The 26105-nt window shown below is 47.1% G+C and overlaps 2 protein-coding genes across 7 annotated transcripts in view; one reads left to right on the forward strand and one right to left on the reverse strand.

Moving 5' to 3' along the window:
* Nucleotides 1-26105, forward strand: part of LOC114021903 — a 139248-nt gene that overhangs the window by 97363 nt on the left and 15780 nt on the right. For 2 of the 5 annotated variants that reach the window (XM_043525090.1, XM_043525089.1), the window contains exon 1: nucleotides 25401-25542. The exons of 2 other annotated variants lie outside the window; for them this stretch is intronic. The gene's annotated coding sequence lies outside the window, so the exon portion shown is untranslated. Of the gene's footprint in view, nucleotides 1-25375; nucleotides 25543-26105 lie in introns of those variants that run through there. One more of the 5 variants, XM_037913169.2, reaches the window with a different exon arrangement.
* LOC114018199 (zinc finger protein 883) lies at nucleotides 1385-25375 on the reverse strand. 2 transcript variants are annotated; one of them, XM_043525096.1, is made up of 4 exons: nucleotides 25224-25361; nucleotides 24375-24578; nucleotides 8315-8428; nucleotides 1385-8004 (listed from the first exon to the last, which is right to left on the reverse strand). In XM_043525096.1, the coding sequence occupies exons 2-4, from the start codon at nucleotides 24511-24513 to the stop codon at nucleotides 6140-6142; spliced, it is 2118 nt and encodes a 705-aa protein (XP_043381031.1). In that variant the 5' UTR covers nucleotides 24514-24578; nucleotides 25224-25361; the 3' UTR covers nucleotides 1385-6139. The 2 variants fall into 2 exon arrangements, with proteins under 2 accessions (XP_043381031.1, XP_043381030.1); XM_043525095.1 differs by having other exon boundaries at nucleotides 5308-8007; nucleotides 25224-25375.

A 26105-nucleotide genomic window follows, 5' to 3' on the forward strand; every position in this document is an offset into this window, starting at 1 on the left:
CTCCTTTCATAAGACAAGTTTTCCATTCCTCGGATCATCCTAGTAGCCCTTCTCTGTACCTGTTCCAGTTTGAATTCATCCTTCTTAAACATGGGAGACCAGAACTGCACACAGTACTCCAGGTGAGGTCTCACCAGTGCCTTATATAACGGTACTAAAACCTCCTTATCCCTACTGGAAATACCTCTCCTGATGCATCCCAAGACGACATTAGCTTTTTTCACAGCCATATCACATTGGCAGCTCATAGTCATCCTATGATCAACCAATACTCCAAGGTCCTTTTCCTCCTCCGTTACTTCTAGTTGATGCGTCCCTAGCTTATAACTAAAATTCTTGTTATTAATCCCTAAATGCATGACCTTACACTTCTCACTATTAAATTTCATCCTATTCCTATTACTCCAGTTTACAAGGTCATCCAGATCCTCCTGTAGGGTATCCCTGTCCTTCTCTAAATTAGCAATACCTCCCAGCTTTGTATCATCTGCAAACTTTATTAGCACACTCCCACTTTTTGTGCCCAGGTCAGTAATAAAAAGATTAAATAAGATTGGTCCCAAAACCGATCCCTGAGGAACTCCACTGGTAACCTCCCTCCAACTTGACAGTTCACCTTTCAGTAGGACCCGTTGTAGTCTCCCCTTTAACCAATTCCCTATCCACCTTTCAATATTCCTATTGATGCCCATCTTATCCAATTTAACTAATAATTCCCCATGTGGCACCGTATCAAACGCCTTACTAAAATCTAAGTAAATTAGATCCACTGCGTTTCCTTTATCTAAAAAATCTGTTATTTTCTCAAAGAAGGAGATCAGGTTGGTTTGGCACGATCTACCTTTTGTAAAACCATGTTGTATTTTGTCCCATTTACCATTGACTTCAATGTCCTTAACTACCTTCTCCTTCAAAATTTTTTCCAAGACCTTGCATACTACAGATGTCAAACTAACAGGCCTATAATTACTTGGATCACTTTTTTTCCCTTTCTTAAAAATAGGAACTATGTTAGCAATCCTCCAATCATACGGTACAACCCCTGAGTTTACAGATTCATTAAAAATTCTTGCTAATGGGCTTGCAATTTCTTGTGCCAATTCTTTTAATATTCTTGGATGAAGATTATCTGGGCCCCCCGATTTAGTCCCATTAAGCTGTTTGAGTTTCGCTTCTACCTCAGATATGGTGATGTCTACCTCCATATCCTCATTCCCATTTATCATGCTACCATTATCCCTAAGATCCTCTTTAGTCTTATTAAAGACTGAGGCAAAGTATTTGTTTAGATATTGGGCCATGCCTAGATTATCCTTGACCTCCACTCCATCCTCAGTTTTTAGCGGTCCCACTTCTTCTTTCTTTGTTTTCTTCCTATTTATATGACTATAGAACCTTTTACTATTGGTTTTAATTCCCTTTGCAAGGTCCAACTCTACTTGACTTTTAGCCTGTCTCACTTTATCCCTACATATTCTGACCTCAATAAGGTAGCTTGCCTTACTGATCCCTCCCTTCTTCCACTCCCTATATGCTTTCTGCTTTTTCTTAATTACCTCTCTAAGATGCTTGCTCATCCAGCTTGGTCTACAACTCCTGCCTATGAATTTTTTCCCCTTTCTTGGGATGCAGGCTTCCGATAGCTTCTGTAGCTTTAATTTAAAATAATCCCAGGCCTCCTCTACCTTTAAACCCATAAATTCTTCAGTCCAATCCACTTCCCTAACTAATTTCCTTAATTTTTGAAAGTCAGCCCTTTTGAAATCAAAAACCTTAGTTGCAGATTTATTTTTGTTAATCCTTCCATTCAGTTTGAACTGAATTAGCTCATGATCACTTGAGCCAAGATTATCCCCTACAACCATTTCCTCTATGAGGTCCTCATTACTCACCAAGACCAAATCTAAAATAGCATCCCCTCTAGTCGGTTCAGCAACTACTTGCTGAAGGAATCCATCAGCTATCGCATCTAGGAAAATCTGAGCCCTATTATTATTACTAGCACTCGTCCTCCAGTCTATATCTGGGAAGTTAAAGTCTCCCATGATCACACAGTTTCCATTAGTATTTACTTTATTAAAAACATTAAAAAGGGCTCTATCCATATCCAAATTAGATCCCGGCGGTCTATAGCACACCCCAAGCACTATCCCAGGGGAGGCTCTAATAGTTTTCTTCCCCAATTTAATTTTTGCCCAGACAGACTCAGTCATATCCATTTCATCGCTTCTTATTTCTTTACATTCTATCTCATCATTGATATACAGTGCTACTCCACCACCTTTACCTTTATTTCGGTCTTTCCTAAACAGCACATACCCTTCAATACCTGTAGCCCAGTCATGACTACTATTCCACCAGGTCTCTGTTATACCTATAATATCTGGTTTCACTTCCTGCACCAGTAACTCTAGTTCCTCCATTTTGTTACCTAGGCTCCTTGCATTAGTGTACAAACATCTTAATTTTTGCTGTTTAGCCTCACTCACATTCTGTACCCTATTAGGCACGGTTATTTTACTACCAGTATAACCTATTAGACTTGTATCTACACTGCCCTTCCTCCTACCTACAGCTGTATCCACTCTTACTTCATTTTCTTTCCACTCTATGCTTAATTCTGGCGTGGAGATTACCTGGACATCTCCCAACCATCTCCCCCAAATTCCTAGTTTAAAATAGGCAAAGGTAAAATAGGAACCAATGAAATTCCCACCCCAGGACAGGAATGAGGCTAGTCTGGAGTATAAAGTAGGACAACTCTGTAGTTAGAAACACACAACGGTGCTGAAAGCAATGTAGAAGTATTCACCCAACACAAAGGTTGAAGTGAGCCTCAGAAGATGGCTGTTCTCGCTCACACATGCAGAGTGGCGTCCCAAGGGAGAGAGATGTCAGGATGTTTCTCTCACCAGCCGGTAATGCTGTCTCACACATGCAAAGGCAGCACTGGGCGGGTGTGTGTGTAACAGACAGTGACTGACAGAGTTGCCAGTTCTCAGTAGCTCTTAAAGTTAGAAATTGAGTTGAAACAAGGCAACAACAGAAAATTAGCCCCAAGCAATGGATTTCCACAAACCAAAGATTTGAAGGGCAGCTCGTTTAGGCAGTAAGATCAATTTAGGAAGCCTGCTCCAGTGACCTGAGCACCACTCAGACAAGGTGGGAGCAGAAACTCTGGCTGTTGCTGGTGCAAACGTGGCAGTTGAAATCGGCACCACCTCAGTTTTAGTCACAACGTTGCCTGATTTTCAAACCCTGGAACTTCGTCCGGTGATGTTCTTAGGAGATTTTTCCTCACTGTTTTGTGCAGACTTAGTTGGCGTCTGAACCCACCGCCTGGACCAGGCCCCGCGGCAGAGGAGCATCCACCTTTCCCGCTTTGTCAATCCCAAACGGAGATAGGTTCCGGCAGCCGAGAGGGGGAGGGTTAGCACACACCCGTGTTCCCTCCTTGTGCGCAGCCCCCCAGCAGTCAGTCAGCTACCGCCCCGCTCTGCCCCGTCCCAGGAGCCTCCTGCTTGCTGCGCAGACCGGGGAGGAAGGTGGGGGCGCTGATGTCAGGGTGTCCCCCTCCCCCCGCTCATGTACCCCATCTCTGCAGAGCGGGGTGGGGGGGGGACACGTGGAACGGAGCTGCTGATGGCTGCTGTTGTATCTGAACAAGCAGCCTTCAGACTGGTAAGTGTCGATCTGCTTAAAGGGGCAGGGCGTCTCTCATACCCTCCCCCTGCACGCACACACACGCGTGCACACACACACAGACACACACAGTGTCTCTCTCTCCCTCTCTCTCTCACACACAGTGTCTCTCTCTCACACACACACACACAATGTCCCTGCCTCCCCCTCTCTCTCTGACACACACGCAGTGTCTCTCACACACACACCACACACACGCAGTGTCTCTCTCTCTCTCACACACACACACGCAGTCTCTCTCTCTCACACACACAATGTCCCTGCCTCCCCCCTCTCTCTCATACACACACAGTGTCTCTCTCACACACACAGTGTCTTACTCACACACAGTCACACACACACAATCTCTCTCTCTCACACACACAGTGTGTCTTACTTACACACACACACATCACACACAGAGTGTCTCTCTCTGTCTCTCACACACACACAGTGTCTTTCTCTCACACACACACACATCACACACACAGTCTCTTTCACACTCACCTCCCAACACATACTTGTATTACTGTTGTGGGTGTTACTTCTTGGTACTTCCCGCAATGCACATTTATTCTCTGCAATTTTATTCTTTCAAAGTGCTGTTGTTTTAGTTCTTTGACTGGTCTGTGCATTTCATACTTTTATTTCTCTCTTACACTTAAATTTAATTCTTTGAGTTGTGAGTTCTAAAATGCCCAACTGTCCTGGCTGAAGTAATTATCCTATGGTAACTCTTTAAAAAGATAGATTATAGCTAGGTTTTTTGTTTCTACTGGTGGCGCACATCCACACATACCTCAGTGCACATAACAAAATTCATTCCACAAATGGATGCAAAATATGAGCAGGACCATAGCCAGAGAACTGTGTGCCAATCTCCCATTGATTAGCTTAGGCAGTGCCCTGCCTAGTCTGCTGTCTTTTGTCAATCATACCTCTCTCCATTCATTGTACAGGGAGCCAGTGCCCCGAAATCAGGCTTCATTGCTCCAGTGTTGTTCCTGTGATTCTCTAGGTGCCTAAAAATTTAGTCTTGACATTGCTGAGTGTCACAGCACCTAGGTCCCTTGGCGGATCCCAGCCTACAGTACTATCAACACTTAATGAGAAGTCAGAGCATATAAAATAAGGTTGATTTTAGGTATATAAAACCAAACATCAATGGAGAACCTCAATGAAAACTGGTTGAAAATTATACTCAGATCCCATCACAACGTGGAAGACTTATCTCAGACTCTTATCATGGAATCATACACTATCAGGGTTGGAAGGGACCTCAGGAGGTCATCTAGTCCAGTGGTTCTCAAACTTTTGTACTGGTGACCCCTTCAACATAGCAAGCCTCTGAGTGCGACCCCCTTATAAATTAAAAACTTTTAAATATATTTAACACCATTATAAATGCTGGAGGCGAAGCGGGGTTTGGGGTGGAGGCTGGCAGCTTGTGACCCCCCAGGTAATAACCTTGTGACCCCCTGAAGGGTCCCGACCCCCAGTTTGAGAACCCCTGATCTAGTCCAACCCCCTGCTCAAAGCAGGACCAATCCCCAACTAAATCATCCCAGCCAGGGCTTTGTCAAGCCGGGCCTTAAAAACCTCTAAGAATGGAAAAGGAGGACTTGTGGCACCTTAGAGACTAACAAATTTATTTGAGCACAAGCTTTTGTGAGCTACAGCTCACTTCATTGGATGTATGCAGATTCCACCACCTCCCTAAGTAACCCATTCCAGTGCTTCACCACCCTCCTAGTGAAAGAGTTTTTCCAAATATCCAGCCTAAACCTCCCCCAGTTCTAAACAGCTCTGCTCCAGGAAAGTGATTTCATTTTCTGCTTTAATAATTATGCCGTCCTCGTTACATGGCCACTCCAGCCACATCTGGTCTGACCCTCTGAGATTTGTGGGAATTGGCAAAAGTGTTGTTTACTTGGCCCATTGCAAGCCAGGATGCTTCTTGGGTTTGTGTTGCTTGTGGATTCTCTTATGGGTTCTGAGGTTTGAGCTGTGACATAAGGCATTTCCCACAACCAGGGTACTTGTAGGGTCTGTCTCTCATGTGTGTTGTGTCATGTGGTTGAATGTGTGAGATCTGACTGAAGCTTTTCCCACGGTCAATACATTCATTGGGTCTTTCTCCACTGTGAAGTCTCTGCTGTGTAGTAAGGGCTGAGCTCACAGGGAAGCTTTTCCCACATTCTGGACATTAAAAGGGTTTCTTCCCTGTGTGGATTATCCAGATAGAGACAAAGGCTGACCTGTGACTGAAGGTTTTCCGCAGTCACGGCAGTTAAAGGGCCTCTCTCCTGTGTGGATTCTCTGATGTAATTGGAGGTGTGAGCTGTGGCTGAAGCTTTTCCCACAGATGGGGCAATTATAGGATTTCTCCTGTGTGGATTCTCTAATGTGATAGGAGGTATGTGTTCCGACAGAAGCTTTTCCCACACTCATTGCATTTCTATGGTTTCTCTCCTGTGTGGATTCTCTGATGTTGAATAAGGGCTGCTCTCTCATAGAAACTTTTCCTGCAGACAGGGCAGTTATAGGGTCTCTCTCCTGTGTGGGTTCTCTGATGTAAGAGAAGGGAATACTTCCGAGTGAAGCTTTTCCCACACCCACTGCATTTGTAGGGTTTCTCTCCCATGTGGAGTCTCTGATGTTCAATAAGAACTGAGCTCTGATTGAAGCTTTTCCCACAGTCAGAGCAGTTATAGGGTTTCTCTCTTGTGTGGATTCTCTGATGTGAGAGGAGGGATGTGTTCCGACAGAAGCTTTTCCCACACTCATTGCATTTGTAGGGTTTCTCTCCCGTGTGGATTCTCTGATGTTGAATAAGGGCTGCTCTCTCATAGAAACTTTTCCCGCAGAGAGGGCAGTTATAGGGTCTCTCTCCTGTGTGGGTTCTCTGATGTAAGAGAAGGGAATACTTCCGAGTGAAGCTTTTCCCACACTCACTGCATTTGTAGGGTTTCTCTCCCATGTAGAGTCCCTGATGTTCAAAAACGGGTGAGTGCTGACCAAAGCTTTTCCCACAGCCAGAGGTGTTATAGGGTTTCTCTCCTGTGTGGATTCTCTGATGTAATAGGAGGTGTGAGTTCTGCCTGAAGTTTTTCCCACAGTCAGGGCAGATATAGGGTCTCTCTCCTGTGTGGATTCTCTGATGCGATAGAAATTGTGAATTCTCACGGAAGCTTTTCCCACACTCCAGGCATTCATAGGGTCGCTCTGTTGTGTGGGTTCTCTGATGTCTAATAAGGTGTGCCTTGTTCCTAAAGCTTTTTTCACACTCAAGACATTCATAGGGTCTCTCTCCTGTGTGGGTTCTCTGATGTGATAGAAGGGCGTTCTTCTGACGGAAGCTTTTCCTGCACTCACTACATTCATAAGGTCTCTCTCCCGTGTGGATTCTGTGATGGAGAATAAGGATTGAGCTGTTCCTGAAGCTTTTCCCACACTCAGCGCAGTTATAGGGCTTCTCTCCTGTGTGGATTCTCTGATGTGATCGAAGGTGTTTCCGACTAATGTTTTTCCCACACTCATTGCATTTGTAGGGTTTCTCCCCTTTGTGGAGTCTCTGGTGTTTAATAAGGGCTGAGCACTGACCAAAGCTTTTTCCACAGTCAGGGCAGTTATAGGGCTTCTCTCCTGTGTGGATTCTCTGATGCTTGAAAAGGGTTGACCAGTATCTGAAGCTTTTCCCACAGTCAGGGCAGTTATAGGGTTTCTCTCCTGTGTGAGTTCTGTGATGTGATAGGAGGTTTGAGTTCCGACTGAAGCTTTTCCCGCACTCATAGCATTTGTAGGGTTTCTCCCCTCTGTGGAGTCTCTGATGTTTAATAAGGAGTGAGCGCTGACCAAAGCTTTTCCCACAGTCAGGGCAGTTATAGGGCTTCTCTCCTGTGTGCAGTGTACGATGCCCACTAAGGGTTGACCTGTGTCTGTAGCTTTTCCCACAGTCTGGACACTTGTAAGGTCTTTCACATGTGTGGATTCTCTGATGTCTAATAAGCTCTGATCTGTACCGGAAGCTTTTCCCACAGTCACCGCACACGTGGGGTCTCTCTCCAGTGGGGATTCTCTGTTGAATAGTTTCCTTGACTTTCTTCACTCCTCTTCTGCTGTGAGTGGATTTAACCAGTGTCTCCTCTGAGTGGTTTCCCTGCTGACTCTCTGTGCAGCTCTGACTCTCACAGGCTTCTCCCTGCTTGGGACTCTGGGAAACGTCCCCTTCATCTCTTCCCGATACCGTCCCCTGTGGTTCCACTTGCTCAGGACCTTCCTGCTGAGGATTCTCCTCCTCGTTCTCGCTCACCATCCCATCACCTGCTGGGACACAGAGAGAACCCAGACAGGAGTCAGTCCCTGTGCCAGGAAAGAGGGAACCTCAGAAAGGGGAACAGGAAAGGGGGGAACAAATCCAAATAACTGCTGGGGATATTGAACTATCAAGAGCTGAATCCTGCTCCATCCATATCCTTCTCCAGAGGAGAGAGAAAGGGATCAATCCTTCCTCCCCACCCCCAAGTATAGATGACGGACAGGGCTGAAGGGTCAGACAGGCATGATGAAAATGCATGAGTAACGTCTGCTCAAAGGAGACAACAACTGGTTTCTGAGTTGGATGATTCCTCACCTGTGTGGGGATTGCTTGGGATTTCCCTTTCCTCACAGCCCTGGAGATCGGGGACCCACGGCTCCTCCCCTTCTTCCAGCCAGGAGATGGTGTCTGGTTTGGAAACTGGAAATCCTGGTAAGGTACAAGGAAACAAATGTTGATCAGGTTCATTCCATATCACTGTTACTGGTTGTACTTCCCTGGTCCGGCACTCTCAGGACCTGACCGGTGATGAACCAGGGAATTTGCTGGACCAAGGGAAGTCAACATTGGCCGGCCCCTCTGCAGCCAACAGGTTCCTAGCCGCCGGGCTTCACTCCTGGCCCTGACCGGGCTCTGCAGCCATCCCCAGCTGTGGTCCCAGCCTGGGGCAGTGAGGGGCGTGGACAGGGTAAGGCTGGGACCACAGCTGGGGGTGGCTGCGGAGCCCTGGGTCGGGGCCAGGAGCGGAGCCCAGCGGCTAGTAACCTGGCAGCTGCCATGGGCGGCTGCAGAGGGGGCTGAGGGGGACCTGGGGCCAGCGGCTGGGACCCCGGGCAGCTGCAGAGGGGCTGGCGATGGGAACCTGGGGCCACATCTGTGCTCCTGGCCGGGAACTGCCAGCGCGCTCCACCTATGGCAGACAACGGATGTTGCCAGATCAGGGAGTGCTGGTTTAGAGAGGTACGACCTGTACTACAAAATCCAGAGTCTGAGCAGGAAAACCCAGAGAGGTTCCTTCCCCTCCCCAACCCCACCCTACAGGGACTGGGCTATAAATCGTACAAATCCCTTGATGCACTGGTCTGGAGCAAGGGTTCCTCCACTCTGCCTAGGGAATGGCCCCAACTTACTCCCCTGGGGAGCTGTGCAGTGTTGCTACCCTCTCTAGGTATGGGGGGGTACAACTATGTCCCCATCACTGCCACTCCCCCGCCCCCACGCACATACTCCTATCCCTCCACAATGCCAGCCAGAATGGGAGGAGATCTCTCTGGAGTGGGGACTGTCTCTCGCTACATGTCTGGGCAGCAACTGGCTCACTGGGGCTTTGGTCCTTTATTGCCGCCTCTCGCTGATGCCTAATTTAAGCTGTGAGGAAATGAAGAGAGGAACCTCCACCCCTGGGCTGGAAAGATGATCACTAGACCCCACCACAGTGCAGCAAGGAAAGCAAAGAACTTCCTTGTGTAGTGTGTGTGATGTGGCATTTCATATGCTTTATGAAAATATGCTTATGACATGATTATGACATAACTGAAATATAGTTTATGCAAGATGGCTCTTGCAGGGTATCATTGGAAAGGTTATGATTTACTGAATATGATTATCCCATTCGTATGCATGGATCATTTTTGTAGATGAAGTTAGGATACCTGTGTATCATCTGTTTTTCATATTTGCTGCTTTGGGTCACTCCCACTGCTGACACTTCAGGTACAACAATGGAAAAGCCAGACAGTGCTAATGGACCATCAGCACTGACAATGAATTGTAAAAGAGCTTCTTCTTCCTTTGAATGTGTGGGTCAGCCTGTGAAGAATGGCTACAGGGGCCTTGCAGAAGCATGGGACCACATCACCGGAGCTGGAACCCATCTGGAATTCTGTACTTTTCCATGAGAAGCGGGGGGGGGGGGGGGGGGGGGGGGGGGGGCAGGGTGGTCAAATTAGGAAACAAAGGACTCCTACCTTATGCAAATCTTATTTAAGGGCCAGGAGTGAGTGTGACATTGCACTCCATATGCTTTATGAAAATATGCTTAGGAATATGAATATGACATAAATGGAATATGCTCTTGTAATATATCACTGAAAAAGTTATAATGTACTGAATTTGATTTCCCTATTTGTATGCATGTATCGTTCCTATATCTGAAGTTAGAAATATGAGGTATGAACTTGTATTACTGATGTAGTCATAGCAGGTGAGGGCCCTCAATGGGGCATTAGGAACTTGATGGCTCCCATTTACCAGGACAATTAGCTGCAAATGGCCTTGTTTAACTGCAAGCCTGCCTGTATACATGTGAGCCAGCCTGTGGGTAATGGAGACTGGGGTCTTGCAGGGACATGTGACCGTGTCACCTGATACCAGCATCCATCTTAAACCTTGTACTTTTCCATGAGAAGCTGTTTTTTTTTTTTTGTCAAACTGAGACAAAGAACTGCCTTTTGCCAAATCTATATAAGGGGGTGGAGCAGGACAAAGGAGATGGCCAGTCATGAGAAAACCCCTGCTTACCACTTAAGATGTCTGCTGGAACTAACAAAGACTGAATCAGGGAAGGACGGGGCCCAGACTAGGAATGAGTCTAGTCTGTAAAGGAAGATTATTGGAACATCTTTGAGGGTGAGATATTACATGCCATCAGTTTCTTAGCGTAACAAGCTTCGCCTTGCGTGTTTGTTTTATTTTAGTTAGTAACTTACTTTGTTCTGTCTGTTATTACTTAAAACGACTTAAATCCTACTTTTTATACTTAATAAGATCACTTTTGTTTATTAATAAACCCAGTGTAAGTAATTGTTCCTTGGGAGGGGCAAACAGTTTGTGCATATCGCTCTTTCAGTGCTAAAGAGGGCGAATGATATGAATTTATACTGTATAAAATTTTATACAGCGTAAGGCAGATTTTTCTGGGGTTTAGATCCCATTGGGGCTGGGGAGCTGGGCGCTGAAGACAGGTACCTTGCTGAGCTGTTTTCAGTTTAGGTCTGCAGCTTTGGGGGCGTGGCCCAGACCCTGGGTCTGTGTTGTAGCAGGCTAGCGTGTCTGGCTCAACAAGACAGGGTTCTGGAGGCCTAGGTTGGCAGGGAAAACAGGCTCAGAAGTAATTTCAGCGCATCAGGTGACAGTCCCAAGATGGGCTCTGTGACCAAACCTGTCACACTGAGGTAATCCTGGTGGTCAGTTCTCCCCTGCTATCCAGCCCAAGATGACTGCTGGAAACAATTAAGATGAACATGGGGAAAGAACTGGACCCACCCTGGAAGGGCATCTGGCCTGTGAAGAAGATTATTAGAATGACATTTAGGGTGAGAACTCACGCGTAACCAGTTTCTTTAGTGTATTATGCTTAGTTTGCAAGGTCTGTTTTATTTTCTTAGTAATCTGCCTTGTTCTGTCTGCTGCCTCCTTAACTACTTAAAATACACCTGTTATAGTTAATAAATTTATTTCTGGTTTATAATATAACCCAGTTTATGTGATTTCTAACTGGGGGACGGGGGTGTGGCTGAGAAATTTTGCATAATCTCTTCCACACTGAGAGAAGAGGAGAATTTCATATAATGTGTGGTTTCTACTCCAAAGGGGGAGTGGACATCTGGGTGTTGTGGCAAGTCCCTTAAGCTGAACGGACTCAGAGCGGATCTCTGTGGCCCTGCCTGTGTGTGCTTGGCTGGAAGAGGCTGGGTAGACTAGCCCAGCAAGTCCAGGTAAAGGGGGCCCAGGCTGGCAGAAGAGTCTGACTCAATGGTGTCCCGGTGTCTCAGGTGACATCCCAACCCGCCACAGCGTGATCCTTTGGGGGTTCACTCAGAGAAGTAGGGGTCCCTGCGCAGCCTGGCTCAGATCCCTGCCACCTGCAGCAGGCTCACAGAGCAATGGTCTCACCCTGGCTTCCACCAGCCTGGGTACTCCCTGCAAAGGGACCCCAACAGCCCTTCCAGCCCTGAGTCTCCCCAAAACCATATCCCTGGCCACGCCCAGGCCCTCCCACTTCACCCTCACAGACGTCATTAAGCTTGTTGCATTCAAGGAGACAGAACACACACCAGCCTGGTAGTTTATCCGAATTCCCACACGTCAGTTCAATAGAACAGCACTGAGATGCTTTTCTAGTAAAACCAGAGTAAGTTTACGATGACAGAACGTAGGTTTAAGTGATTTCAAGGAAGCATGAGAGAGCTATGAAATGTTACAAACACAACATGCTTTCTAGTGACTCAAAGTTAACTGTGTCAACTTACAGTCATTGTCTAAGCAGGTTTCTCACCTCTAGTAAGTTCCCAGAGATTTCAACCCCTTTTGACTGACAGATCCCCTTTTCTCAGAAGATCAGAGCTCTGGCCTCTCGTATTCCTCTGGTGACGGATGCCATAGCTCTCTGGCTCTGCTCAAATCTCCCAAAGTTCATTGCCCCGTTTCCAGTGGCAGAAAGGATTCCAGGAGTTGCACCCTCCATCCCCTGCCATGATTGTTAAGTGGCATCTCCCCCACTTGGTAGTTTGATGTACTTCCATTCTTTTGAGCCTCACCTGCTTCAGTTTACACTGGAGACACAATCAAGCTTTTGAAACAATTTTCTTTTGTCTAGGACAGGCTGGCTTTATGCACTGAAATATGTTTAAAGAACATATTTCAACACACGTTTATAATTATTTATACAGCACTCCTAGGTACATCACTCACTCATATTGATCATGACCACCAGCTTGTTACCAGCTCACCTAGGATTCCTCACATGACCCCTTTTAGATACAGATTATGACAGCAGTGAGCTGCGGCAATGAGCATGCTAGGCCTGGTGTGAGTTAGGCTATGGGGTGCCCTCTGCCGGCTGGCATTGAGGGGCTCCATGGGTCACACATGAGTCATGATGGACTAGCACCAAGGCCATACCCCCATGCTGATCAATGGTCATTCAGCTCTTCCCCATCACCCATGGGACCCTGGCTGATACCATCAGCCTGGTGCTGGCTCCCCTCACACCCTCAGCCTGCTCCATACAGCACAGACCCAGAGAAGGGAACTCTGCAGGAGAAATATCCAGTCTTCTCCCACATGGGCTGAAATGCGGGGGACGCTCCATCCCAATGAACAAGTGCAAGTCCATCTATTTAGTCTGCCAGGCACCTCTTTGAGCAAAGCACCTAAATCTCAGAGCTTGAGTCCCACCAATTGACATTAGGTGGAGTTAAGCATTTTCTGAGGTGTTTTTCTGAAAAGGGAAGATTTTTTGGACCTGGGACCTGAATCCAGAGACAAGACTAACAAGTATCCAGGTAACTTACACACCTGCAGGTATAGAACCAGACGTTTGACGTCCAAAAGGACCTTTATTTAGTTCATTTAGTCTGACCTCCTACACAACTCAGGCCAGCTATTTCTGCGTCAAATCCGCATCATCTCGTTAACCTAGAGCAGGGGATCTCAGCCACTTTCTTTCTGAGCCCCCCCTCAACATGCTATAAAAACTCCTCGGCCCAGTGCCACAGCAACTGAGCCAGGGCTGGGGAGTAGCAAGCCAGGCTCTTCCCTAGGGCCCTGCGCCACAGGTGGCCCCACAAAGCGAAGCTGCTCAGGCTTCGACTTCTGCCCCAGGTGGCAGGGCTCAGGGCCCCGGGCTTCAGCTTTCTGTCCTGGGCCGCAGCAAGTCTAACACTGGCCCTGTTTGGCGAACCCCCTGAAACCTGTTCGCCCATTCAGAAAGACCCCATTGTAACAAAGAGATCTCCAGGTCTGATTTACATTTCTCAAGCGACGGAAAATCCACCTGGTCCCTGAGGAAGACGTTTCAGTGGTTAATTCACATCACTGTTCTGTATTTACACTTCATCTCTAGCTTGAACTGATCAAGCTTCCGCTTCCCACCATAGCAGCTTCTTTTCCTTTTATTTGCTAGACTGAAGACCCCTGTCCTATTTCCCACGTTAACCTTTGTGTACCAGGATCAAGTCATAAGAACATATGAATGGCCATACTGGGTCAGACCAAAGGTCCATCTAGCCCAATATTCTGTCTACCAACAGTGGTCAATGCCAGGTGCCCCAGAGGGAGTGAACCTAACAGGTAATGATCTAGTGATCTCTCTCCTGCCATCCATCTCCACTCTCTGACAAACAGAGGCTAGGGACACCATTCCTTGCCCATCCTGGCTAATAGCCATTAATGGACTTAACCTCCATGAATTTATCCAGCTCTGTCTATAGTCCTAGCCTTCACAACCTCCCCAGGCAAGGAGTTCCACAGGCTGACTGTGCACTGTGTGAAGAAGAACTTCCTTTTATTTGTTTTAAGCCTGCTGCCCATTAATTTCATTTGGAGGCCCCTAGATCTTATATTATGAGAACAAGCAAATAACTTTTCCTTATTCACTTTCTCCACACCACTCAAGATTTTATAGACCTCCATCATATCCCCCCTTAATCTCCTCTTTTCCAAGATGAAAAGTCCTAGCCTCTTTAATCTCTCCTCATATGGGACCTGTTCCAAACCCCTAATCATTTTAGTTGCCCTTTTCTGAATCTTTTCTAATGCCAGTCTATCTTTTTTGAGATGAGGGGACCACGTCTATATGCAGTATTCAAGATGTGGGCGTACTGTGGATTTATATAAGAGCAATAAGATATTCTCCATCTTATTCTCTATCCCTTTTTTAATGATTCCTAACATCCCGTTTGCTTTTTTGACTGCCGCTGTACGCTGCGTGGACGTCTTCAGAGAACTATCCACGATGACTCCAAGATCTTTCTCCTGATTAGTTGTAGCTAAATTAGCCCCCATCATATTGTATGTATAGTTGGGGTTATTTTTTCCAATGTGCATTACTTTACATTTATCCACATTAAATTTCATTTGCCATTTTGTTGCCCAATCACTTAGTTTTGTGAGATCTTTTTGAAGTTCTTCACAGTCTGCTTTGGTCTTCACTATCTTGAGCAGTTTAGGTTCATATGCAAACTTTGCCACCTTACTGTTTACCCCTTTCTCCAGATCATTTATGAATAAGTTGAATAGGATTGGTCCTAGGACTGACCCTTGGGGAACACCACTAGTTACCCCTCTCCATTCTGAAAATTTACTATTTATTCCTACCCTTTGTTCCCTCTCTTTTAACCAGTTCTCAGTCCATGAAAGGATCTTCCTTCTTATCCTATGACAACTTAATTTACGTAAAAGCCTTTGGTGAGGGACCTTCTCAAAGGCTTTCTGGAAATCTAAGTAAACTATGTCCACTGGATCCCCCTTGTCCACATGTTTGTCGACCCCCTCAAAGAACTCCAATAGATTAGTAAGACATGATCTCCCTTTACAGAAACCATGCTGACTTTTGTGCAACAATTTATGTTCTTCTATGTGTCTGACAATTTTATTCTTTACTATTGTTTCAACTAATTTGCCCGGTACTGACGTTAGACTTACCGGTCTGTAATTGCCAGGATCACCTCTAGAGCCCTTCTTAAATATTGGCGTTACATTAGCTATCTCCCAGTCATTGGGTACAGTAGATTTAAAGGACAGGTTACAAACCATAGTGAATAGTTCCGCAATTTCACATTTGAGTTCTTTCAGAACTCTTGGGCGAATGCCATCTGGTTCTGGTGACTTGTTACTGTTAAGTTTCTCAATTAATTCCAAAACCTCCTCTAGTGACACTTCAATCTGTGACAATTCCTCAGATTTGTCACCTACAAAAGACAGCTCAGATTTGGGAATCTCCCTAACATCCTCAGCCGTGAAGACTGAAGCAAAGAATTCTTTTAGTTTCTCTGCAATGACTTTATCGTCTTTAAGTGCTCCTTTTGTATCTCGATCATCCAGAGGCCCCACTGGTTGTTTAGCAGGCTTCCTGCTTCTGATGTACTTAAAAAACATTTAAAGTATTTGAAGTATAGAGAAATTTTGTCTCTGCATTTTGTCCTGAGGTGACATGTACCCAGTCAATATGGAGATAACTGAAATCCCCCACTATTATTGAGTTCTTTATTTTGATAACCTCTCTAATCTCCCTTAGCATTTCATCGTCACTATCACTGTCCTGGTCAGGTGGTCGATAATACATCCCTACTGTTATATTCTTATTAGAGCCTGGAATTACTATCCATAGAGATTCTATGGAACATGTGGATTTGTCATAACCATACAGCTAAAGATAGCCTAGAATTCCTCCTTTCCTGTAAGGGGTTAAGAAGCTCAAATAACCTGGTTGGCACCTGACCGAAAGGACCAATGGGGAAAGAAGATACTTTCAAATCTGCGGGGAGGCTTTGTTTGTGTGTTCTCTGGGGAAAGCAGAGAAGCATCAGGTCAAAAACTCCTTCTCCTATAAACCATCCTGTACAAGTCTCTGATATTACAAAAAGAGTAAGTAAATAAGGGAAGGCGCGTTAGATTACCTTTTGTTTTCAACTTGTGAATTTTCCCTTTGCTAGAGGGAGGTTTATCCCTGTTTGTTTTTTCTCTGTAACTTTGAAACTAAAGCTAGAGGGGGTTCCTCTGTGTTTTTGAATCTTTTGTTATTCTGTAAAGTATTTACCATCCTGATTTTACAGAGGTGATTCTTTTATCTTTTCTTTAAATAAAATTCTTCTTTTAAGAACCTGATTGATTTTTCATTGTTCTTAAGATCCAAGGGTTTGGGTCTGTGTTCACCTGTACCAATTGGTGAGGATATTATTCTCAAGCCTCCCCAGGAAAGGGGGTGTAGGGCTTGGGGGAATAGGACTCCAAGTGCTCCTTTCCCTGATTCTTTGTCTGAATCGCTTGGTGGCACCAGCATACTGTTCAAGGACAAGGTGGAATTTGTGCCTTGGGGAAGTTTTTAACCTAAGCTGGTAAAAATAAGCTTAGGGGGTCTTTCATGTGGGTCCCCACATCTGTATCCCAGAGTTCAGAGTGGGGAAGGAACCCTGACAGGATTCATTTAAGATTTTTATTTCATTTGATTCTACATTTTCTTTCACATATAGTGCCACTCCCACCCCCGCACGACCTGTTCTGTCCTTCTGATATATCTAGTACCCCGGAATGATTGTGTCCCATTGATTTTCCTCACTCCACCAGGTTTCTGTGATGCCTATTTTATCAATATCCTCCTTTAACGCGAGGCACTCTAGTTCACCCATCTTATTATTTAGACTTCTAGCATTTGTGTACAAGCACTTTAAAAATTGTCACTGTTTATTTGTCTGCCCTTTTCTGATGTGAATGTTTCTCGTCTGATCTGGCCCATACTTTATCCTCTTCCAGCCTCTCCTCCTGACTAAAACCTAGAGAATCTCTATCAATAGACTCTCTGAGAAGAGAAGTCTCTGTCCGATCCACGTGTGCCTCTGCAGCGATCGGCTTTCCCCATCTCTTAGTTTAAAAACGGCTCTGCAACCTTTTTAATGTTAAGTGCCAGCAGTCTGGATCCACTTTGGTTTAGGTGGAGCCCATCCTTCCTGTATAGGCTCCCCCATCCCAAAAGCTTTCCCAGTTCCTAATAAATCTAAACCCCTCCTCTCTACACCATCGTCTCATCCGCGCATTGAGACTCCGAAGCTCTGCCTGCCCACCTGGCCCTGCGCCTGGAACTGGAAGCATTTCTGAGAATGCTACCCTAGAGCTCCTGGATTTCAGTCTCTTTCCTAGCAGCCTAAATTTGGCCTCCAGGACGTCTCTCCTACCCTTCCCTACGTCACTGGTACCTACATGTGCCACAACCACCGGCTCCTCCCCAGCACTACACATAAGTCTATCTAGATGCCTCGAGAGATCCGCAACCTTTGCACCAGGCGGGCAAGTCACCATACGGTTCTCCCGGTCATCACAAACCCAGCTATCCTTGTTTCTAATGATCGAATCTCCCATTACTAACACCTGCCTTTTCCTAATGACTGGAGTTTCCTCCCCCGAAGAGGTAACCTCAGTGTGAGAGGATACCTCAGCATCATCTGGAAGGAGGGTCCTCACTATGGGAAGGTTTCCCTCTGTTCCCGTTGACTGCTCTCCTTCTCTGGGTCTTTCATCTTCCTCAACAGCGCAGGGGCTGTCTGACCGAAGGTGGGACAAATCTACGGTGTCCCAGAAAGCCTCATCAACATACCTCTCTGCCTCCCTTAGCTCCTCCAGTTCCTCCACCCTGGCCTCCAAAGCCTGTACGCGATCTCTGAGGGCCAGGAGCTCCTTGCACCAAATGCACACATATGCCACCTGCCCACAGGGCAGATAATCATGCATGCTACACTGAGTGCAATAAACAGGATAGCCCCTACTCTGCTGCTGGGCTTCTGCCTGCATTTTCTCCTACAGCTACCTAGATTAATGATAGGGTTTTTGTTTAAATCAAGAAGTTTTCATTATAGTTTAGTTAAAAGGTTTTAAAGAATGGCAAGTGTACCTCGCCCCCTTCCCACTCCCCTGCCAAACTCCCTCTCGAAACTCCCCTGATCGCTTGCTCACTGCTTTATAGCAGTGATAGCCTCCTTGATAGCCTGGCCCCCTAACTAAGTCTCAGCCACTGAACAGAGACTTCTAGATTTCAAACCTTATTTAGAAGCTCACAGCTTCCAAATGCTGGCCACAGCACACAGTCCTTCAAATAAACAAACAAACAGACAGACAAAACACAAGCTCAGCACACAGCAAGTAACCCCCAAACACAAACACACACTACAGACAGCCACTTACTCCAAGGGTCCCGTATTTGCTTCTCCTTCACCTGGAGAACTCCCTCTCTAAACTGCGTTAGCGGTCCCTGTTCGCAAAACATCCCCTGGCAAAGAGTTCCACGAGTTGACTGTGCGTTGTGTGAAAAAATACTTCCTTTTATTTCTTTTTAAACCTTCTGCCTATTAATTTCATTTGGTCACCCATAGTTCTTGTGTTATGAGAAGCAGTAAACAACACTTCCTTATCTACTTTCTCTACACCAGTCATGATTTTATAGACCTCAATCATATCTCCCCTTAGCCGTCTCTTTTCCAAGCTGAAAAGCCCCGGTCTCATTAATCTCATATGGAAGCAATTCCATACCCCTAATCATTTTTGTTGCCCTTTTCTGAACCTTTTCCAATTCCAATATATCTTTTTTGAAGTGGGGCGAACACATCTGCACACAGTATTCAAGATGTGGGAGTACCATGGATTTATATAGAGGCAAGATGATATTTTCTGTCCTATTATCTATCCCTTTCTTAATTGTTCCCAGCATTCTGTTTGCTTTTTTGACTGCTGCTGCACATTGAGTGGATGATTTCAGAGATCTATCCACAGTAACTCCAAGGTCTCTTTCTTGAGTGGTAACAGCTAATTTCGACCCCATCATTTTATATGTATAGTTGGGATTATGCTTTCCAATGTGCATTACTTTGCATTTATCAGCATTAAATTTCATCTGCCATTTTGTTGCCCAGTCACCCAGTTTTGACAGATCTTTTTGTAGCTCTTCACAGTCTGCCTGGGTCTTAACTAGGGTGACCAGATGTCTCGATTTTATAGGGACAGTCCTGATTTTTGGGTCTTTTTCTTATATAGGCTCCTATTACCCCCCACCCCCTGTCCCAAATTTCACCCTTGCTGACTGGTCACCCTAGTCTTAACTATCTTTACTAATTTTGTATCATCTGCAAATTTTGCCACCTCATTGTTTACCCCTTTTTCCAGATAATGTATGAACATGTTCAATAGGACTGGTCAGAACTCAACCTTCTCTTTGTTGAGATAAATAGATTGAGCTCATTAAGTCTCTCACTATAAAGTGGTCTCAGAATTTCTTTAAAAAGATGAAAATGTCTAACTCCAAAGGTGTTACATCCAACACAGGGGAACTCTACGGCAGACTTCATCTCCACAGAGAAAGAGGAACTGGAAACAGAACAACAGAAATGTAAGGCTGGCAGTGACCTCAGGAGGTCATCTAGTCCAGCCCCCCGGCACTCTCCCCCCATGCTTAATGAGGATTAAGCAAACTTCACCATTAATAACAGGTCTCTCTCAACTCCTCTTTAAAACCTCCAGTGATTCCACAACCTCCCTACACCACCTTCTCCAGTGACAATATATCCATTAGCATTAGAAAGTTTTTCCTAATATCTCACTGAAATCTCCACTGCTTCATACCTTTTTGTCCTGCCCCTTGGTGAACATATGATACAATTCATCACCCTTCTCTATTTAAAGGCCTGTTACATACTTGAGGTCTGTTATCATGTGCCCCTAAAGCCTTCTCTCTTATAGACTAAACCTGCCCAGTTCCTTCAACATTGCAAAAATTACCACAATATAAGGATTTTACCTACCACATACAGAAAAAGGAAAAAAAAATCTGTAATCGATCAACGTTTCATTAAACTCCTCTGTCGTAGCGTTATTATGAGCAAATAGCCTAAATCACGGTACACAGACATTTTGAAAAAGAGATGTTAAAGTATATGAAAGAGTTCACTCCTTCTTTGGTGATACTGCAGAATTCCATTATTTATTTATTTTATTTGCAGTGCAATTTATTAACACCTTTCAGTTACAAAGGAGAATTTAATCCAAAGGTAATGCTCAAACATGGCAATGCAGCTCACTCCGCATTGCTCAGATTGCATTTGGTTTGTGGAAATGGAACCAACTCTAAACCAAGAATATATCTATATCTATACGCACATAAACAGACACACACTTTAGAAAGGTTTCAGAGTAGCAGCCGTGTTCGTCTGTATTCACAAAAAGAAAAGGAGTACTTGTGGCACCTTAGAGACTACCAAATTTATTTGAGCATAAGCTTTTGTGAGCTACAGCTCACTTCAGTTTCACAAAGCTACAAACAACTATGTGGCAAATCTGCTGGGAGAATGAACTTATAACAGACAAATGCAAATGCGTGTGTAGAACTGTTCAATAACATTTCAGTAGATTTCCAAAAAAGCCACAATTCTGCAAAGAAGAAGGAAGGACATATTGTATAGTAAATTAACCAACAACCACCAGCTAAATGGGAAACAAAAGCATATATATATTAGAAATTGGGAATTGTAGAAAATTGATAAGGGAAGCAAAGTGACACAAAGAAAACTCTCTAGTCTGCAGAATAAAGGAGCATAAGAAGGAACTTTTAAAAGTACATTACTAGATGGAAAGGGTAGAATGATAATGCAGAAAAAAGGAGAAGGGGTCGATAAATACTAAATTAACCTGGTATCCTTTTTTGATGAGATTACATGTTTGACTGATAAATAGAGTATGTTAATGTAATACAGTTAGTGTTCATTTACTGTACTCCCAATTGGAGTTGGACAGTTCAATATAGTTAAAATCTGGTCCTCAGACATTTGACTTGGTAGCTCATGCCATTTTGATTAACAAACCTAGAAAAAACAAAATTAACAAAACTAGAATGATACAAAACAAATGTGGCACACATTAAAGGGGCTAACTGATAGGTCTAAATATATAATTGCAAACCAGGGTTGTGCTCACAATTACAGAAGGGTGCTGAAAAATTAGAGAGAGGCCTCAAAGAAGAGCCACAAGAATTATAAAAGTATCGGAAAACGGTCTATAAGGGAGCTCAACCCATCTAGCCTATCAAAAAAAAAGATTAAGGGGTGACTTGATAACAATCTAAAAGTCCCTACACAGGGAACAGAAATTAAAACAATAGATCGTGCTTCATTCCAGCAGACAAAAGTACAACAAGAGCCAATGGCTGGAAGTAAAAGCTAGAGATATTAAAATTTGAAATAAGTTGTAAGTTGTAAAGCTAACTGACCATTGGACAAAACTTACCCAGGGCTCTGGTGGTTTCTCCATCACTGAAAATTTTTATATCAAGAATGGAGTTTTATTCGAAAAGAATCACCTTGTTTAAACAGGAATTAATTCAGGTAACTCCTATTGACCTGTGTAACAGAGGAGGCCAGACAAGATTATCACAATGATCCGATTAGGCCTTAAAAACTATGAAACTATAAAGCTGGTTATCTAGTCCTCTAATCATTCTTGTAGCTCGTTTCTAAACCCGTGCTAATCTATCAACATCCTTTCTGCAGTGTGAACACGAGGACTAGACGCAGTTCCCACTAATGCTCTAATTAATGCCATATGACAAACTAATGAGGTGCCCCTCATTACTGCTACTTCATAGTCCTCTGTTTAGCTTCCCCAGGATCACATTAACTCTCTTAGCTACAGCATCACACTGGATGCTCATATTCAGATGGCTTCCACCACAACCCTTTGGCCCTTTCCAGAGCCACTGATTCCCAAAAGCTCCCCGTAGCAGTGGACAGAGACACTGTCTGACATGGTGATAAACCAGGCTCATGGTGCTGGAGACAGTGACAACCGCACAGATAATTCCTCAGACACAGCAGCACAAAACCTCCCCTCAGGTCTGTCCAGCTCATTTCCTTCCAGGAAATCTCTGCTCCCACAGCGCAGCCAGCTACCCTGGACTGGGCACGGATGTCAAACGCCAGAACTGCCCTTTATAGCCACTCGAGCTACTCTGTGCACCACAGCCCCAGAGACCCGGAGTAACTTCTCTGCTCACAGCTTTACTCCAACGCAGACACAAAGCCCTGTAAACCTGTTCAGTTCCCATCATGCTTCACTGCTGGAAATTCGTGAACCTCAAACAATGGCAGCATTGACTGAATGCAAACTCCACACAGCCATCAGGAGCAAAAGAATTAGCCAGGCATGACAATCAGTTCCCCACTGCTGCTGTCGACCGTCTGGCACTGCGGAGCCCCTCCATACGGACCTCTGCAGTCCTGGGGCTTCTGCAGCCCCTAAAGCAGGGAGGGAGAACAGAAGAGCATTGACGATGGGGAACCCCAGCAGAGACAGAAAGTTTGGCACAAGGAATTCTTGTTACCCTTTGCCACTGCAGGAGGGAAAGAGAGTATTAATTACAGCAGCAGCTGGAATAAGGGCCCCTTTGTGCTGTCAGTGGTACTTATCTGTCTGTCCTTGTACCATTAGCACAGGGTCTGAGGACTACGAGACACCAAACAGAGATCTCTGGCACAGAGGGGGCTGAAGCCGGAGATCGCCCACAGCCCACACTTGCAGCTGAGACTCCAAGGCAGAGCGAGATGCCTCCCTGCAGACGGGATTTAGGCGTTTCTTTCAGAGAGAGGGGCAGGGCTGAGCAAACACCCCTCTGTTGGGCATCTCTAGCTGGCGAGGTTAGGGGAGGAGCCACCTAGGCTGCTGGCTGTTGTGAATCCCATCCAGATGTGCCATCTCTCCTCACTACAGGGAGCGCAGGCACATAATGCAGGCTTTGTGAGTCCCAGCAGCTAGACCCGGCAACGCTCAGTGTCACCACAGCTAAGTTTCTCTCTGAATCTAGCCCCAGGTTACTAGCATAAGGTCAGGCACGATGTCAGGGGCAGAGCAGGGAATTGAACTTGGGTCTCCAGAGCGTCAGGTCAGTGCCCCAACCACTGGGTCACCCTTCCTCTGACAGCAGGCCCCCAACATTCACACAGTGAGACACAGTCCCTGCCCCAAAGGGCTTTCGCTGTCAAGAGACGAGCCAGACAAAGGGCAGAGTCTCCACTTCACAGAGGGGAAACTGAGGCCCAGAGAGATCACAGCTGGGACTTTCAAAGCAGCATAAGGGGAGAGGTGTGCAAGTCACCTCCCTCTGGGCCCTCTGAAACCAGCCTAAGTGACTGCCAAGAGCCCAGACAGGGAGTCTGTGGCACAACCAGGGATCTACCCCTGTCTCCTGAGTCCCAGACCGGTTCCTGACACAGGAGAGCAGCCTTCCTCTTTTGTGTCTGTGCAGAGAACAGCCCCCACAATTCTTCTGCATCACTCTGGTCACACACCTCGCTGCTTGTGCAGACCAAGCTCACTGCACACACCGGGGACTCCTTCCACCCCATCACCCCCTTCCAGGGTGTGTGTTGTGTGCTCCATTCCCTCCCCCTCCCATAGCAGGGCTCCTCATTCTACTCCATGGCAAGGACTCTATGTGTCCCCATTTCCCCCTCTCCCCATCCTCCCTGCCCCCTATTCCCTATACGCCATCTCTCCCCTCCAGTGTGCCCTTCATCTCCCCCCACTCTCAAGTCATCTCTCCCCTGTCAGGGATTCTCTGTGCCCCCTATTACCCCTCCCCCTAACTCCCATTCCCCTCCACCTACCACTTGCCTTCCTGCATCTGTCCCCATCCCTCACCCCCAAATAAATTTCCATTTCTCCCCACAATAATCAGCTTATGGCCACTGAGGTACAGAACATTCCCTGACCCAGGGACGGTATCTTACACAAAGGGGCTGCAAATTACATGGCCTGATCCCCCTGAATTCTGGGGGACCAGTGAAGATTCCTGCACAGAATCTGACCCAGATGCTTCTCACACCCAGGGGACAGGAATCCTTACCCAGCGAGGTCACGGCCTCATAGTTCTCCTGCATGACGACCCTGTACAGGGCTCTCTGACCCGGGTCCAGCAGGGCCCATTCCTCCTCCGTGAAACACACAGCCACCTCCTGGAAGGTCACCGGGTCCCCCGCAGCCATTTCCCTTCCCGCGCACCTGGCAGGATGGGACCATCACCAGCGAAACGGGGACGTGATTCTGCAGCCTGGCAGGGTGAGAAGGGAAACCGGAGGTTTCAGAAGGGGCTTGTGTCCAGTGAAACCCTCCATTTCTCCCCGACTCTTCCCCTGCGGACGGATGGTCCAGACTCCGCGGTCCTACGGAAACGGCTCAGTTAAGACTTATGAAAAAGTGCTGAGCCTGCCGGAGCGGGGTCCGGGTCTGAGAGCCCGGCTTGTCCCGCCCCGGGAGGCTCGTGGTAAAATGCAGAGCCGACGGCACTAACGTTGCTGGGACGGAAAAGAGATTTTTTAATTAGAAAAATATTACCCCCCCCCCCGCGCCCAAACCACTGCTGTTTTGTACGTGCCTCCCGGGACAGAGGAGTCCAGCCCGAAGGATGCACACCGGGCTGCCTGCCACCGGAGACGCAGCTGGGGACCTGGATGGGGGGAGAAGCCCATTCAACAGGCCCCTGCAGCGGACACTGGCCCGGCAGGGACGGAGCAGGACCGAGGAGCCGCTCCGGGCGACCCCGGGCAGCGCGTCCCCCCAGCAGGGCCTGGCTTTTCCTCTCCCCGCCCCCAGGCCAGGCACTGCCCAGGGGCGGGGGGCTGCAGGGAATGGGGGGGGGGGTGCGGAGCTGGGAACCTCCCCCCCCCCCATGGCTCCCGCTGCCTCCATCCCTCACCTGCGGGCTCCGGGAGGGGGCTGGGTCCCCCCGGCCGGGGCCAGAGGGGGGGTCCGTGCCGGGCTCTCCCCGCACCCCCCGCGGGGACCAGCAGCGGCTCCGCCCGGGTGTGAGCCCAGCCCACAGTGGAGGCAGCCGCGGGCTCCGTGTCCCGTGGAAACGAGTCCCTGGCAGGAAGTGAATCGGATTCACTGCCGCGTTCAGCCCGGCCCCGCAACCCCGCCGCTGCTGCTGGCCCCGCCCGTGTCCCGCAACCCCCCGCTGCTGCTGGCCCGGCCCAGGCCCGTCTCCTCGCGGGGACCCCCCGCACCCCCCAAAGGTGAGCGAGACTCGGCCCCCGCCTGCCGGGGGGGCGGGTTATGGGGCCCCCGGGGGGAGGGGCGGCGGCGGGTTATGGGGCCCCGGGACGGACCCCTCCACAGTCTGGTTAAACTGCCCCACGGCTAGGGCCCTGACTTGGACTTCGGGAGAGGGCTGCTGGGGTCTGAGCTCCGCTCCAGCCTGGGGGCGACGCTGGGACATTCACTGGGCCCGGAGCCACAAAGATATTTCGGCTCCTATGAGGGTGGCCAGGTAGCAAGTGTGAAAAATCGGGACAGAGTGTGTGTGCGAGGGGCGTAATAGGCACCTGTATTAGAAAAAGCCCTGAATGTGGGGACTGTCCCTATAAAATCCCACCGTCCGGACACCCTATTGTCCCCTGATTTCAGTGGGTGATTAGATACTTTTGTGGACCTGGGCAGGCTGAAGACCTGTTTTTTTAAATGCGACTGGGCCCCGCTCGGCTCTTGGAGAGAGGTTCCTAAATCCTGGGTGTAGGGAGGCGGCACCGCCCCCTGCGTGGGGGTCTCACCTGCAAACCCTGGCTTGGCCTTCGGGCCT

Source organism: Chelonia mydas, chromosome 11 (assembly GCF_015237465.2).
Source record: "Chelonia mydas isolate rCheMyd1 chromosome 11, rCheMyd1.pri.v2, whole genome shotgun sequence".
Taxonomy (NCBI): Eukaryota; Metazoa; Chordata; order Testudines; family Cheloniidae; genus Chelonia; species Chelonia mydas.